Raw genomic sequence first — 17,753 nt, 5'->3', positions numbered from 1 at the left:
GCCCAGTATTCTTATGATTATTGTTTTAAATTCTGGATCAGCCATATTATTTATATCTGTTTCAATTAGATCTTTGGCCGCCATGACTTTCACTTGTTCTTTCTTTTGAGATGAATTCCTCTGTCTTGGCATTTTGTCTAGGTATCTGTCTTCTGTAACTTAGAAAAGCCAGTTATTGGGGCGCCTGGGTGGCGCAGTCGGTTAAGCATCTGACTTCAGCCAGGTCACGATCTCGCGGTCCGTGAGTTCGAGCCCTGCGTCGGGCTCTGGGCTGATGGCTCAGAGCCTGGAGCCTGTTTCCGATTCTGTGTCTCCCTCTCTCTCTCTGCCCCTCCCCTGTTCCTGTTCATGCTCTGTCTCTCTCTGTCCCAAAAATAAATAAACGTTGAAAAAAAAAAAAAAAAAGAAAAGCCAGTTATCTTTCTTGCTCCTGAGAGTAATTGTTTTGTAAATAAGAGGTCATATAGTGACCAAGGACTGGCATTTCAAGAAATGTTTCTGCTGTATACTGTGCGCACTCTGCTATTGTATTTTGACTGCTCTTTCCCTCAGGTCATTCATCTGCAGAATTTCAGTTTACCTGAAGTGTGAGTGTTTCGATCTTCTCCAGTGTGTAGAGAGTTTTAAGTAGATATGTTTTGGTCTGCTTGTTAAAAGAGGCTAGCTCCAATTTCCACTAGATCTGAAACTTTGCAGCACTCTATAATGGGTAGATTTGGTGCATATGGGGATTTGTGCTGGTCTTCTGGGGAAGAGGTCTGCTGCCACTCTGGCTCTCAGGCACACTTGCCCTCATACAGAAGCACCTGCAGGCTTCAGGCAGTTGGTCTTTGTGTAAGCAGCTCAAATTTCCACTGCAGGTGCTGTGCTGCTCATTGTAGTCTGTCTGTGCTGATGAGTGGGGACAAAAATTGAGTCAGCTAGCTCTATCCTCCCTGGAGAGGGAAATTCATGCCCAAAGCTGTTCCAGAAGCCCTCACAGAAGAGCAAGCTATCTCCCTTCATTGTCCCAGACATCCCTCAAATCTCTGCCTTCATCCTGTCTATGTCTCAGCCATCTGCCCACCCAGCAGTGCAGTGCTCTGTGTTTTATTTCATGCAGGGACTGGGTTTTAAAGCTCTAAATTTTAGGTACCAGGTGCAGTGTGGATCCCTGCTGATCCTCTGGGTGAGGGTCTCACACGGGGCTGGTGCTGGTTTGTTCCAGAAGGGCAGTTTCACAAAGCCACAGGGGCTTGGAGTGTATGGTAAACACATCAAAAAGCCATCCTCAACAACTGTCCCTGCTTACATTTTAGTGAAAGAGCAATGCAATCACCCCTGCAGGCTCTTTTGTCTCCTGAAAGGCAGCACCGCCTCTCAAATGTACTCCATTAAGGGTAACTGTCTCTCCCAGTAAAATCTGGGGGATCCTCACACCAAGCTTTCCCTCTTCTGGGCCTCTGCCTTTCTTCTCCACAGGAGTACTTCTACACCTACCAGGATCCACCCTGGTGATGATGAGGACTTCTGCAACTTTAGACTTTGAGCTTCGCACCTTATAAAAACTTGTGATAATCAGCTCATCTCATTTTGCCTGTCAGTGGCTTTGGGGAAGTGTTTTCTTGTGCAATGCCCTGCACCCTGCCCTTCTCCCTCCTCTCTCTCTCTCTCTCTCTCTCTCCCTGATCAGGGTTCCCTCCCCTCTGCAGTAGCAGCAGTACTTTTCTTGCCCAAATCGTGTCTCCACATCTCCTACCTTACATGATGTGGCCTCTTTTCTCCCCCTTTTGTGCAATTTGTTCACTCAGTCCTCAGAACAATTTCCTGGGTATTCAGAATAATTTGATATTTATCTAGCTGTGTTCAAAAAATGAGGCAACCATGGGTCCTCCTACTATTCCAGGACCTTAACCCCAGAAAGAAACCTGTATTTTCTTCTTTGGACATTTGTTTAATAAGTTTTTTTTACCATTCCTAAGTCACAGTGATTTTCTTCTGTTTTTATAATATAAATCATTATATAGTCTTATCTTTAATATTACTGTCTTAGTACACTTGGGGTTCACTCTTTTATGTGGTGTTAGGGATACAGCTGTATTTTCTGCATATAGTGATCCATATTTCCCAACATTACTTTTTAAAATATTTTTATTTATTTAATTTACATCCAAGTTAGTTAGCTTATAGTGCAACAATGATTTCAGGGGTGGGCTCCTTAATGCCCCTTACCCATTTCGCCCATCCCCCCTCCAACAACCCCTCCAGCAATCCTCTGTTTGTTCTCCATATTTAAGAGTCTCTTATGGACTCTTAAAAACTGAAAACAAACTGAGGGTTGATGGGGGGGTGGGAGGGAGGGGAGGGTAGGTGATGGGCATTGAAGAGGGCATCTTTTGGGATGAGCACTGGGTGTTGTATGGAAACCAATTTGACAATAAATTTCATATATTAAAAAAAGAAAAAGAAATAAATGTTTAAAAATTTAAAAAAAAAGTCTCTTATGGTTTGTCCCCATCCTATTTTTATATTACTTTTGCTTCCCTTCCCTTGTGTTCATCTGTTCTGTGTGTTTAAGTCCTCATATGAGTGAAATCACATGATATTTGTCTTTCTCTGACTGACTAATTTCTCTTAGCATAATACCCTCTAGTTCCACCCACATAGTTGCAAATGGCAAGATTTCATTCTTTTAAAAAAAATTTTTTTTAATGTTTATTTATTTTTGAGACAGAGAGAGACAGAGCATGAACAGGGGTGGGGCAGAGAGAGAGGGAGACACAGAATCGGAAGCATGCTCCAGGCTCTGAGCCATCAGCCCAGAGCCCGACGCGGGGCTCGAACTCATGGACCGCGAGATCGTGACCTGAGCTGAAGTCGGACACTTAACCGACTGAGCCACCCAGGCGCCCTAAGATTTCATTCTTTTTGATTGCCGAGTAATACTCCATTGTATATATATACCACATCTTCTTTATCCATTTATCCATCAGTGGACATTTGGGCTCTTTCCATACTTTGGCTATTGTTGATAGTGCTGCTATAAACATGGGGGTGCATGTGCCCCTTCGAAACAGCATACCTGTATCCCTTGGATAAATACCTAGTAGTGTTATTGCTGGGTCATAGGGTAGTTCTATTTTCAATTTTTTGAGGATCCTCCATACTGTTTTCCAGAGTGGCTGCACCAGTTTGCATTCCTACCAGCAGTGCAAAAGAGATCCTCTTTCTCTGCATCCTTGCCAGCAACTGTTGTTGTCTGAGTTGTTAATGTTAGCCATTTTGACTGGTGTGAGGTGGTACCTCATTGTGGTTTTGATTTGTATTTCCCTGATGATGAGTGATATTGAGCATCTTATCATGTGTCAGTTGGCCATCTGGATGTCTTCTTTGGAGAAGTGTCTATTCATGTCTTTTGTCCATCTCTTCACTAGATTATTTGTTTTTTTGGGTGTTGAGTTTGATAAATTCTTTATAGATTTTGGATACTAACCCTTTATCTGATATGTCATTTGCAAATATCTTCTCCCATTCTGTTGGTTGCCTTTTAGTTTTGCTGATTGTTTCCTTCACTGTGCAGAAGTTTTTTTATCTTGATGATGTCTGAAGCAGCTACCTAAATGGTAAATATTCCTGCATTGTTTTCCAGCCCACTTCAGCATTTAGTGTTTGACAGGCCATCTTCAATTTATCTACTTCAACATTTTTTCCATTTCCTTGACAAAAAAAAAAAAGTTATAGCTACACTATAAAAGACATTATTTCATAGGATACAAAATTCATTTAACTCTATACTATCTAATAGATTAAGTGTATATGTCTCTATATAATATTGGTAAAAAGACTGAGTTACCATATTATAAAAAGTTATCATTTTATTCTTACATTAGCTATTAGAATACAGAACTCACCAGATTTGGGGTATGTGACTATGAAGACGTCATCTTCTCTGATTTCAAAATCATTTAATGTTTCTAGAAAGCCTATATCAAGTCCTGGGCGGCAAAAATAATATCCTTTAAATTTGAATAAAAATGAGTCTATGTCTTCCATATTTCAGTTGCCTGCTAAGACAGAAAAAAATATTTGAAAGAAATTTAGTAAAATTTTATGTTATCTTCCCTCCTGTATCTTCAGTTGTTGGTCATATACTAAGAGAAGAAATTGATTTCTTGTTTTCTCCGCAAACACTGATAACCAGCAGGCTCTCAAAGCTACTATCCTGGATTTGAGATGTGTGGAGTTTGGTCCAATGCCAGGAGCCAGCTGTTCATGGGATGGGTCTTAGTTTTATGTGTGTGTGCTCCATTTTTGTAACCACAGGAAAAATAATTAAAAACTAATTATGTAATTGCAAAAAAATGCTCTTAATCAGAAATAATACATAATATATATATATATATATATATATATATATATATATATATATAAACAGTAAAAATGAATATACAAACTTGACTTGAATAGGCTTTAGAAACATTTGTCTCTTGCCACTCCATATACAGCTGGGTTTTTCATCCCTGGAACTGAAGTACAATATTTTAGCTTTTAGCATGTTTATAGAAGTTTTCTTTATATACTTTCTGGGTATGAGTTATCTATTCATAAGGTTTTTGGTAACTTGTAATTTAAACTTTGTTTTATTTCCTAAATTGCAACTTGTTTAGAGTAATTGAGAAGGTACAAGTATGAGCTAACAGATATGAATGTATTCCAGGATACTTGATAAATTGCGTGTGAGCAGTTAAATTGTCAATAATGACCATGCGAACAATGGCACAAAGTATGAAAGAAAACATTCAAATTATGGATCATATGTAGATAGTGAAAATTAAACTTTGTGACTCATCATTGATGGATATATTTTGCCTTTCATTATTATCAGTCAGTAGCCTTATGAGAAAATCTTATTTTGATACTTATGAACACTGAGGTTTTAGTTGACTTGGGGGTTCTTCCAGATGACTCTGAAGTGTACTTTTTTTCTATTTCCCATAATAGTTGGTCATTGGAAGGCTGACAAAAGACGAACTTCAGACTCACACAATTCAAAAGCAATTCCAGGAAGCCTGGGCCAAGAGTCATTAAAGGTAAAAGGGAAATAAGTGATTGTTTAGAAATATATTTTTAAAGTTTTGGACATTCAACGTTTATTTATTTTTCGGAGAGAGACAGAGCATGAACGGGGGAGGGGCAAAGAGAGAGAGGGAGACACAGAATCGGAAACAGGCTCCAGGCTCTGAGCCATCAGCCCAGAGCCTGCCGCGGGGCTTGAACTCACGGACCGCGAGATCGTGACCTGGCTGAAGTCGGACGCTTAACCGACTGCGCCACCCAGGCGCCCCTAGAAATATATTTTTATAGTCACACTGTTACTGGAAAAACTGGGATTGATAGTGTCTATTTACAAAGGAGACTTATGAAAGCTGCAAGTTAGTTGCAATCATCAACATGAATTCACATCCAAGGAAGGAAGTCGGGGACCAGACAGGCAAGGATGGAGGAACAGAGAGGAGATAAGTTATTCTGTCACAGAGTTATTTAAGGGATCTCTTCTTTGCCCTCTTGTGTTTAAAGAAACAACCCAATTTATACCTCCATACCCATTGGTTCTAATATTAACCCCCAGTGTTAAGAAGCAGTGGCTCCCTAAGAGTAGTCAATTCCATATCTTGGGACCAAAACTAGAACTATGAGCCTGTAACATCTTGATCATTTCATAAAATAAATATAATTATATCATCTTATATTCTACTTTTATTAGATCCTAGTATAATTACTATCATGGCGAATTATATCTTTCTTTTAGTATATGTTCCTAAATCTCTAAATAAATATTTAAAATAATATAATGGTTCAGTTTATTGAAAGTCTAAGCAAAGAGTTGCAGTATATTTTTGTTTCATACATAAGAACTGATAGCTTACATACAATTAGCCTAGTGTTTAGAACATTGCCAAATATCTGAAACTGCATAAATAGTACAGTTCAGGGGCGCCTGGGTGGCTCAGTCAGCTAAGCATCCAACTTGAGCCCAGGTCATGATCTGATAGTTCGTGGGTCCGAGCCCCGCATTGGGCTCTGGGTTGACAGCTCAGAGCCTGGAGCCTGCTTCAGATTCTGTGTCTCCCTCTCTCTCTGCCCCTCCCCCACTCATGCTCTGTCTCTCTCTCTCTCTCTCTCTCTCAAAAATAAATAAACATTAGAAAAAATTTTTTGATTTGTACCGTTCAGACAGGAGAAAGGAAGCATACTATGTTACCTCTAAAAGTACCAATTTTGCATATGAATTTTTTTAGCTAAAGGCAATTAAGAATGAGCAGACACAGAATCTTTTTTATATTTTCCTAAGTTCTTAAAAGAATCTAGATGAGGGTACCTTTACCATGAAGAGAGCTACTCCCACATATAACTTTTTATTTCTGAAAAACTCCAACCACATGGCAGGACAAACATCTGTTAACCAAAAGTGAGCTCTTCTCAACTTCCTGTGAATTGTCTTCCCCCTTTTTGAATACCCTACCCTTTTACCTCATTCTTCTTAGGATGGTATATAAGCCTCAATTGTCATATTGTTTTGGACTCTGTATGCCTTTGTGGGGCTCCCATACATATATAATTAAATTTGTCTCCTGTTAATCTGTTTTATGTCATTTTATTTATTAGACCATCCAAAGAACCTAGAATGGAGAAAGGAAAAGATTTTCACTCTCAGTAAAGAATAAATAAATTCACTATACTAGTTCTTCAAAATGAAGAGTTAACTTCTGAAATAAAAGCTAGTGGGAGGAATAATTCTGCTGCTGCTGATGGAGAAGGACACAGATAAAGACTAAATTTTCCAGGAGGAGATTTAATGATTCAACAGTTAGCAGAGCTCCCATAATCAGGAACTCATTGAGAGGGAGGGATTAGGCTGATATTGAGCAGTAAATCATCCAATAATCTAGTAAAAATCATCGATACATTTCCCACAAATAATGGATGGTAAATGGTTCAAGAAGCTGGGTGCTATTCAGAGCTATTGGGCAGGGATCAAAGTCTCTGCTTTTGAATTATACCAGAAAATAGGGATGTATTTATTTGTTGTCCCACTCATGATTCTCTAATGCCCATAGATAAGGAGTATAATTATTAGGTTGTTTCTACATCAATGGCACTACTATTGGTGTCTTAAGTCTTTGTGTTGTTTCTTATCAAACAGAAATGAGAATACGTGTATGTGAACAACTGAGAAGTTGAGAGGAGAAATCCATATCTACAAGGAGTAAATACAAAGCTTTGAAGGATTAGGCACTTTCCCCAATTCTTTTTTTTTTTTTTTTTTTTTGATTTTTTAAATATTTATTTTTGGGAAAGAGACAGAGTGTGAGTGGGGGAGGAGCAGAGAGAGAGGGAGACAGAATCTGAAGCAGGCTCCAGGTTCTGAGCTGTCAGCACAGAGGCCAGTGCGGGGCTCAGACTCACGAACCACAAGATCATGACCTGAGCTGAAGTCAGGGGCTTAACCGACTGAGCCACCTACGCGCCCCACACTTTCTCCAATTCTACTATATGCTTGACACAAGTGTAATACTCATGATAAGCACCAATCACCATTTATCTGCCATTATCCCCCTCAGTTTAGTCACTGTTGGCAAGGACTTCATAGCACTGTATCAGGGGGAATGATGGGTCCTGGGGTTCGCTCTTCAAGTACAGTTTTGTGACCTGTTTTTCATGGGCTCCGCACTCTGTCCAGTAAGTTTGTGGTTTAAACAGAATAGACATAAAGGATAAACATTCTAATTCATAAGAATTCACTCTAGTAAATCACTATACAAAATAAATAAATAAATAAATAAATAAATAAATAAAACAATGCAAAAAAGCAGAACAACCACTTCTTGAACAAGATCAAAATCCAGAGAATGTATTATCAAAAAATTTCCATTTTCCACAAAAAGTACCATGTTCCAAAAAATAGGAAAGTGTAACACATATTCAGTAAAAAAAAGAGCAATTAATAAAAACTGTCTCTGAATGGACCCACATGCTGGATTAGCAAAGAAAACAGCTATAAAAAAATACATTCATTTGTGAGTCACTAGATCTAAACTACAAGTTTGACCTGACAGATAAAAAAAGAATCATGGAACATGAGGACAGATCAATAGAGAAAAGAATGAAATGAACAGAAAAACAAAGAATGAAGAAAACTGAACATAGCCTTAGGAAACTGTAGAATATATCAAGCATATCAACATATGTAACAGAAGGAGAGAAAAAGAGCAGAAAAAAATCTTCGGAGTAATTGTGGCCAAGAACTTCTCAAGTTTGATGAAAAATAGTAATTTACACATCCATGAAGCTCAACTAATAAGTAAGATAAACATGAATAGGTCTAAACTATACATATCACAGTTAAACATTGAAACATAAATTTTAGGATTGTTTATTTCTGTAACACATGTTTTTGCTATTTTGATGAATATTACGTTGAAAATGTAGCTGCCTGTGGGTAGTATGGACCTTTAATGAAATTAATTCTTATCCAGAAACACAAGATGTCTTTCCATTTGTTTATGTCTTCTTTGATTTCTTTCAGCAAAGTCTTGTACTTTTCATTGTACAGGTCTTTTATTTCCCTGGTTAAATTTACTAAGATTTTATTGTTTTTGATACTATTATGAATGAGATATTTTTCCTTATTTCTTTATTTTTCAAATGTTTTATTTTTACTGTAAAGGAATTAAACTGATTTCTGTATATTGATTTTGTATCCTGTAATTTTACTGATTGTTGATTAGTCTCAACACTTTTATGATTGATTCTTTAGGATGTTCTCTTTATAAAATCCTATCTTCTGCAAAGAGTGACTATTTAACTTCTGCTTTTATGACTTGGATGCCTTTTATTTCTACATCTTGACTAATGACTCTAGTTAAGACTTCTAGTACCACAGGAGAGGTGAGAGTGAGCATCTGTGTGTTGCTTTTGATCTTACAGGAAACAGACTGAGATTTGCATGCAGACCAGGAAGTGCCTTCAGGGATAACGCATGATGGAGTGAAGGCAAGTGTTCTGGGCAGAGGGAGAAGTTGAACTGGAGTGCAATAGCTTTGGGTAGTATGGATATTTAATGAAATTAATTCTTCGAATCCACAAACATGAGCTGTCTTTCTGTTTGCTTATGTCTTTGATTTCTTTCAGCAAAGTCTTGTAGTTTTCACTGTAAAGGTCTTTCGCTTCCCTAGTGAAAGTTACTAAGATTTTTTGTTTTTGATGCCTAGTATGAATGAAATACTTTTCTTTATTTCTTTTTCAGATGTTTCATTATTTCTATGAAGAAATGAAATTGATTTCTATATATTGATTTGTATCCTGCAGTTTTACTCAGATTGTTGACTAGTGTCAACAATTTTATAATTGATTCTTTGGGATTTTCTATATATAAAATCATATCTTCTGCAAAGAGTGACTATTTTATGCCTTTCTGATTTGGATGCCTTTTATTTCCATGCCTTCCCTAATTACTTGAGGTGGGATGTCTAGTATCACTGGCGAGGTGAAAGTGGGCATTCATGTCTTGCCCCTGATGTTAGAGGAAAAACTTTCAACCTTTCACTATTGAATACGATATTAGCTGTGGCTGTCATGTATATAGTTCTTAGTATTCTAGATACAACCCTTTTCTACTTAATCTATTAAGGGCTTTTATCATGAAAGGATGCTGTGTGTTAGCAGTTGCATTTTCTGTGTCTAGTGAGATAATCATGGTGTTATCTTTGATTTTACTGACATATTACCTTTATTGAGCTATGTGTGTTGAAGAAAACTTGCATCCCAGAGATAAATCCCACTTGGTCCAAGTGTATAATATGTTAATGCGTTCTTGAATTTGGTTTGCTTTTTTGTTGAGAATTTTTCCATTAGAGATATTGGTTTATAGTTTTCTCTTCTTGATGTGTCCTTATCTGGTTTTGGTATGAGGGTGACACGGGCTTCACAAAATTAGACGGGAAGAATGCCCTCTTCTTTGATATTATGCAAGAATTTATGGCAAATCGCTGTTGTTGCTTAACATGTTTGGTGGAATTTACTTGTATAGCCATCTGCTCCTGTTTTTTTATTATTTTTATTATTATTATTATTATTATTATTATTATTATTGGGTTGATTACTGATTCAATGTCGTTACTCTTCATTTGTCTGTTCATATTTTTATTTTTTCTTGATTCAGTCTTGGTAGGTGATGTGTGTCTAGAAATGCATCCATTCCTTCTAGGCTTTGTAATTTGCAGGCATACAATTGTTTATAGTAGTCTCTTATACTCCTATCTATTGCTGTAGTGTCAACTGAAATGTCTTCTTCTCATCATTAATTTTATTTGATGCATCTCTCTTTTGTTCTCAGCTAGTCTAGCTAAAGTTTTGAAATTTGGTTGATCTTTTAAGAACCAGAGCTTAGGGGGCGCCTGGGTGGCGCAATCGGTTAAGCGTCCGACTTCAGCCAGGTCACGATCTCGCGGTCAGTGAGTTCCAGCCCCGCATCGGGCTCTGGGCTGATGGCTCAGAGCCTGGAGCCTGTTTCCGATTCTGTGTCTCCCTCTCTCTCTGCCCCTCCCCCGTTCATGATCTGTCTCTCTCTGTCCCAAAAATAAATAAACGTTGAAAAAAAAAATTAAAAAAAAAAAAAAAAAGAACCAGAGCTTAGTGTTGTTTTTTCTTTTTATTGTTTTCCTTATACACATTTTATTTATCTCTGCTCTGGTCTCTGGTCTTTATTATTTCCTTCCTTCTTCTAACTTTGGGCTTAACTTCTTGTTCTCCAAGCTGTAAAATTAGTCTATTTGATGTCTTACTAATTTTTTGATATGTGATTGTTGTTATTAAATTTCCATTCAGAACAGTTTTTTCTGCATCCCATAAGATTTGATATGTTGTTTAAAAAGAAGTTTCATGTGTTTTATTTCCATTTAATATGTTTTGAGGTAATGTTTTACTTTCCTTTTGGTTTATTTTTGGTTCATTCATTACTCAGAAGTGTGCTGTTCAGTTTCCACATATTTGTGGATCTTTTAACTTTCTTATTGTCAGTTTCATACATAGAGAAGATAGTCTGAAATTTTCTATGATTTTTTTTTTGTCCTATTTTATAACCTATGCTGTAGAATAATGAAATGAATGTGTACTTTGCAGATATTGGATGGAATGTTCCATAGATGTCTCTTAAGTTCATTTCTTCTAAGGTATGGTTCCATTTCAATGTTTCCTTTTGATTTTCTGTCTGGATAAGGTATCTACTGCTGATAGTGGAGTAATGAAGTTTCCTACTACTACTGGATTGCTGTACAATTCTCCCTTAATATCTGTAAGTATTTGCTTATTAGATTAAGTGCTTAAAAGTTGGTAGTACAAATACTTGTGGTTTTTATATCTTCTTGATGTACTGACCTCTTTACCAGTATATAATGACCTTCTTGTCTCTTGTTACTACCACATTTAAAAAATATGTATTTATTTATTTTGAGAGAGAGAGAGAGAGAGAGAGTCCCTGGCAGGCTCAGTGCCACAAATGCAGAGCATGGCATGGGCCTAAACCTTGTAAGATTATGATCTGAGCTGAAACTAAGGGTCTGACATTTAACTGACTGAGACACTCAGGCTTCCCTGCTACTACTTTTTTTTAAAATGTTGATTTATTTATTTTGAGAAAGAGAATGAGTGCACTAGTGGGGAAGGGGCAGAGAGAGAGAGAGAATCCTAAGCAGGTTTCACACTGTCAGCATGGAGCCTGATGAGGGGCTTGATCTCAAGATCAAGAGATCATGACCTGAGCCAACATCAAGAGTGGGACATGTAACTGACTGAGCTACCCAGGTGCCCCAGCCACTTTCAACTTGAAATCCATTTCTTTTGATATATAAGATATAAGATATATGTATTGTACCTACTTTCTTTTTTTTTGTTTTTTGTTTTTTGTTTTTTGTTTTTTGTTTTTGTTTTTGTGTTTTGCTTGGCAAATCATCTTCCATCCTTTCATTTTGAAATTATGTATGTCCTTAGAGCTGATATATAAAGCTCCTTTAGGCAACATGTAGTTTGGTTTGTTTTTCATCCAACCAGCCACTGTGTGCTGTATGATTAGTAAGTTCATCCATTTACATTTAGGATAGTTATTAATATGTAAGGATTAGTAGTGTTCTTTTACCTTTTGCTTTCTGGTTATTTTCTATCTATATCGGTTCTTTTTTATTCTCTTTCTATCTACCTTTGTACCTTGGTGGTTTTTCTCATTACTTGCTTAGTCTTCCTTTTTTTCTTTTTAAAATTTCTTTATTTATTTTGAGAGAGGGAGAGAGAGAGAGAGACAGAGAGAGAGAGAATGAGCACGGGAGGGAGCAGAGAGACAACTAGAGAATCCCAGTTGTCTCAGTGCAGAATCTAATGAGGGGCTTGAACTCAAAAACTGTGAGTCAAAACCGAGTCAGATGCTTAACCTGCTGAACCACCCAGGCACCCCTTAGCTTTTCTTCCTTTCTTTTTTTTTAATGTTTTCTGTATGCTCTAGATTTTTGCTTCATGATTGTCTTGAGCCTTACATAAAACTTACTAGTTTTTTTTCTTTTGCTAACAATTCATATTTATTTACCTATGATGGTTCCACCCTTTCCCTCCTCCTCTTTAACATCTTTGATGTCACAAATTGCCTCTTATGATGCAATGAATTCACTAACCAATTGTAGTGTCTATCATTATTTCGAATGCTCTCTCCTTTTAACTTTTATTCTATAATTGTTTTACAAATTATTCTTAAACAAAGTTAATCTTCCAATTTTTTACTGTCCGTATCACTTTTATCAGAGTTTTGTGTGATTTCATTTTTTGTGTGTCACTAGTGCCTTTGCATTTCAGCTGGAAGAGTTCTTTCTGCATTTCTTGCAAGGTAGGTCTATAGGTGGTGAACTCCCCCAGCTTCTGTTTGTCTGGGAAATCCCTTATTTTCCTTCATATCTGAACACCTTTGGTGGATAGAGTATTCATGACTGGCGTGTTTATTTTATAATACTTTGAATATGTCACTCCATTATTTCCTGGCTTTCAGACTTCCTGCTGAGAAATCTGCTGATAGCCTGAGGGGGAGATATCCATTGTGGGCTAATTATTTTTTCCCATTGCCCCTAAAGTTCTTTATCTTAATAAAGATATTCATTATAATGTGTCTTTGAGACTGTCATTTTGCATTAAGATAATAAAGTGTTCCATTAGCTCTGTGAACTTGTATATTACTCCCTCCCCAGGATTGGGAAACTCTCAGCAAATTATTTCTTTTTTTTTTTTTTTTTTTTTTTTTTTTAAATTTTTTTTTTTTTTTCAACGTTTATTTATTTTTGGGACAGAGAGAGACAGAGCATGAACGGGGGAGGGGCAGAGAGAGAGGAAGACACAGAATCGGAAACAGGCTCCAGGCTCTGAGCCATCAGCCCAGAGCCTGACGCGGGGCTCGAACTCACGGACCGCGAGATCGTGACCTGGCTGAAGTCGGACGCTTAACCGACTGCGCCACCCAGGCGCCCCCAAATTATTTCTTTAAATAAACTCTGCCCCTTTAGTCTCTTCTCCTTCTGATATATGCATTATTCTTCTATTGGCTTTTCTAATACATCACATAGGGTTTCTTCTTTTGTTTGAAATCTTAGTTCTCTCTCCTCTTCCACTTTAATCATTTCTAAATTCATATGCTCCAGATAACTTATTTTCTCTTCCATCTCACCTGTTATATTTCCAATACTTCCTGATGGATTTTCATCTCATTTACTGAGTCCCTCAACTCCAGAAATTGTTTGGTTCTTTTTTTATAGTTTCAGTCTCTTTGGTAAAGTACCTCAGTTCATTAATTTTATGCCTGAGTTCACTTAACTGCCTTCTAAGTTTTCTTGTAGCTCATTGATTTATTCATTAAAAAAAGTTTCAAATTATATATCAATAAGATCACAATATTCTTTGTTTTTGAATTTGGTTGCTGGAGAATTGTCCTTTTTTTCTGTGTGATACCCTATTAGTATATTTTTCATAGTGGGTGAAATATGCCTTTGCCATCTCACCTGAAGTTTGAACACCATTCTTATGTAGGAAGGGCTTTGTTTACTTTGATTGTAACAGTTAAACAGATTGGCAATGAGAAACTTTACTTCTGTTTCCAAGGGATTGTGGAGCTTAGCAGTTGGGTCTTTGGGTGTGCCCAAGGACACTGGGATGGGTGGAAGGTATCTCAGAGGTCCCAAACTTCTTCCTGAAATACCAAGGCAGACAGCAGAACACATCTTCTGTCAATTCTCTTTCTCTGCCTTCTTCCCTTTCCGTCCTTTGTCCCAGTCGCAGAGTTCTCTTCCGGGAAACCCAGGTGCTGCTGAAGGGCAACAGGCCCCTCCAGCTGCACCTGAGCAGTCGGGAGGACTTCACTTACCACCTTTGCTTTCCACCTCCTCTGCCTCCTCTGCCGGTACCAGCACTGCCGCTCCTGCTGCTGCACCTCCCTTGGCCCTTTGGCCCCATAGCCTCTCTGGTTCTCAATCCACCCACTTTGGATGCACCTGGATGGATCTCTCAGTCTCCTTGTATGCCGGGTAGAGGTACTTTCATTTATTCATGGTTGTCCAATTAGACATATATTGAAGGGGAGAGAAAAAGAACAACTTCCGCTGCCAAGATACTGATGCCACCCCTACTACTCTAATTTCAATATGGTTGAATGAAAAATGTTAAACAAGGAGGCTTTTCTTTTTGGAATTTTACCTAAAGGGGGACTGAGATGAGGTTTATTAATTATTTACTTATTCATTTATTTTTAACGTTTATTTATTTATTTTGAGAGAGAAAGCACGCCTGGGGGAGAGGCAGACAGATGGGGACAGAGAGAGAGAGAGAGAGAGAGAGAATCTCAAGCAGGTTCCACACTGTCAGCTCAGAGCCCCATGCAGGACTTGAACTCACGAACAGTAAGATCATGACCTGAGCCGAAGTCCACTGCTCAACTGACTGAGCCACCCATGCATCCCTGAGGTAGAGATGAGGTAGGAAAAAGCAGGCATAAAGGACAAGGTAGGCAAAGAACCTAAGAATGGCCAGATTCCAAAGAACAATTATAGGTGCTTATTTATAGCTACGAAAATATTACTCATACTGGAACAGTGATAACTTTACAGGGAGGCCATGATTTATCTGAGATCAATTCATTCGAGAAGAGCTTAAAGGATATGATAGTTGCCCAAACCCCATTTAATATCCTAGGATCAAAACTCTATCACTCTACTTCTGGTTCCAGGATGATGGCATAAACCCCTTCCAGCCCATCTTTCACACATCTATAAATTTGGGACAAATACAAAAACCCCACAAGTGAAGGTACAATGCACCACTCTGTCCCCCTTTCTCTTCCTCTATTCTTTCTGTGTGAAAATGGCTCCCTCTCTCTATGGCTCTTCTCTCCCCCATTTCAACTCACTGTACCTGGTTCCTGCCAAGTTCCATGGCTCAAGTTATGAAGATTGTTGTGTTATTCCTCAGATATATTTCCTAGGTACTCAAAATGGTTTGGTGCTGATCTCGCTGCCTTTCAGGGAGGAGTCAACCTAAGGGTCTCCATACTACTCCACTATCTTAAATCCTTCCTCAGAGTGTTTTAATTGAAATCATTTCATAAAATGTTTTACTTTGAGTTATCTCAGGAAACAGACTGAGATTTGCATGCAGAATGGGAAGTGCCCTCAGGAACACCACCCGTTGAGGCAGTGAAGGCAGGTGCTCTGGGCCCAGGTAGAATTTGACCTGCAATGCAATAGCAAGAAAATCCACAAGTGATCAAACAGGGAATAAGGAGCTGGGATGCCCCTCAAAGAGTTTTAACTTGAGGCAGTTTTGCTACCACAGATATAAACGCAAGCAACATTTGTGCAATGGCAGCTGAAAGGGATGTCACCTGCACCGCTAAATGTTTTGTTTTCTCATGGATTCAATGGCACAAGGAAGTGGAGCAGTATTTGTCTTAGTCCAATCAGGCTGCTGTCACAAGACTGCACAGACTGGGTGGCTTATAACAAGAGACAATTATTTCTCACAGTTCTGAGGCTGGGAAGTCCAAGATAATTACACTGGCCGATTCGTACCTAGAGAGAATCCCCTTCCTTCGTGGTCTTCTCACTGTGACCTCACATGGCAGAAGCAGCAAGGGAGCTCAAGTCTGCTTTTATAAGAGCCCTAATCCCAATCATCACCTCCCCATAGCTCACCTCCTAGCATCATCACCTTGGGGGTTAGGATTTCATCGTACGAGTTTCGGGGGGACACATATATTCAGCCCATGGCAGTACGCTTGTCCTGTATAATTTCATTGTGTGTGTGTGGCGGTGGGGATGTCAATCAGGAAAGAAGGGGAAATTTGTAGACAAAGCCTTGTGAATAAATTCAGTGGTAACTCACCAACTTGACTGTGTTTATTAATTTTCCTTTTGAATAAACTTTTCATGTTCAGGAAGTATTCTGATACCCACCTTACAGATGAGGAAATTGAGGATCAGAGATTAAGTGAATGATTGAAAGCTCCCAGTTAGTAGGAGAGCCAATTATTTTAGTTCTCACCTTTCCACCAGAGCATCTCTTATATTTTCATTTTATGCAAGGCATTAACTTTCAGTGGTGGATCAAAATATTAAGTATGAAATATTAACTCTTCACTTTTTCCCCTTGTGTTCAAGCTCTCTGGGGCTGGCTCAGTGTGTGTGTCTTTTCATTATCAAAGGAACAGCAATGCCAGAGAAATAACAATCTCCTTTCATAAAAACTACATGGGGATAGGGGTATTTTCTATCTCAAAATAATCCCATAAATTAGTTACTAATAGCAAGGAAAAGGACAGTCACTAATGTATATCTTTGAGAATGTACCTAACACTTTCCTTTAAGGTCATGTTCAGGGCCTTACCATCAATATTTACCTTTTAAAGCAAATACCTCTAGTAACAGATCCTAATGTTGTAAGGGCCTTTAGATAAATAGAGATAGATCTGCCTGACTTTGAAAACAAAGTTTAAATATCAGAAGATACTTCCAAATTCATATCAAGAAGTTCATCACCCTAACTATATAGGTGGAAAATATACAATATCCATACTTTCTGAAAAGATTGACTTCCACAAGAATCAACCTATTAAAGACACCACCCAATCTAGCATATAAATTATTTTATTTTAATAATTATATCCTGTGTTTATATATATTTGGGTTGGTATGGTCCACAGTGTTGTGCAGAGCACTGGCACATTTTGTGCAAGTGGTAATAGGCTACATTCTAAGTTATTTCTGGGCCTTTAATTGCTTTAAGCTTAACTATCTCTTGGGGCAATAATATGGCTTCCTTCTCATTTCCTTAGCACATTCATTTATACAAAGAATCCCCCCTTAAATAAAGCTCCACATGGTTCCATCTATAGGCTTTTCTCCTTAGTATTCTTAGGATGAAGGCCAGAGAACCCTGAAAGCCTTTTGGACCTACTAAGGACTAAGGTAAGGCGAGGGAGGCACTGATCTTGGCTGCAAAATTTAAGGAGGCACCCAATTCAGCTATTAAGATAAATAATATTTTAATGCAGTTGTAACAAAATTTATAGGGTAGAATCTATATTAAATGAAACGTCCAAATTTAAAAATATTACCAATTTATCCTTTTTACCCTTTTACCTCTGATTTGAAGATGGCTCTGCGCACCACTGTTATTTAAAATTTTTCTTTCAAATC

At 38.0% G+C, this 17,753-nt stretch overlaps 1 protein-coding gene across 5 annotated transcripts in view; it reads right to left on the bottom strand.

The window, feature by feature from the left end:
* Positions 1-17,753, bottom strand: part of LOC112862520 (amine sulfotransferase-like) — a 68,402-nt gene that overhangs the window by 20,506 nt on the left and 30,143 nt on the right. For 2 of the 5 annotated variants that reach the window (XM_086707653.1, XM_086707654.1), the window contains exon 3: positions 3,891-4,046. In XM_086707653.1, the coding sequence (XP_086563779.1) occupies positions 3,891-4,032 (142 nt within the window). In that variant the 5' untranslated portion in view covers positions 4,033-4,046. Of the gene's footprint in view, positions 1-3,890; positions 4,047-5,022; positions 5,049-17,753 lie in introns of all 5 variants that reach the window. The other 3 variants (XM_025925824.2, XM_086707655.1, XM_086707656.1) reach the window with 2 other exon arrangements.

Source organism: Puma concolor, chromosome B2 (genome assembly GCF_028749965.1).
Source record: "Puma concolor isolate L17-30 chromosome B2, mPumCon1.1.hap2, whole genome shotgun sequence".
Classification (NCBI taxonomy): Eukaryota; Metazoa; Chordata; class Mammalia; order Carnivora; family Felidae; genus Puma; species Puma concolor.
The sequence above is the reverse complement of the archived record's forward strand: the minus strand, read 5'-3'. Positions and strand labels throughout refer to the sequence as shown.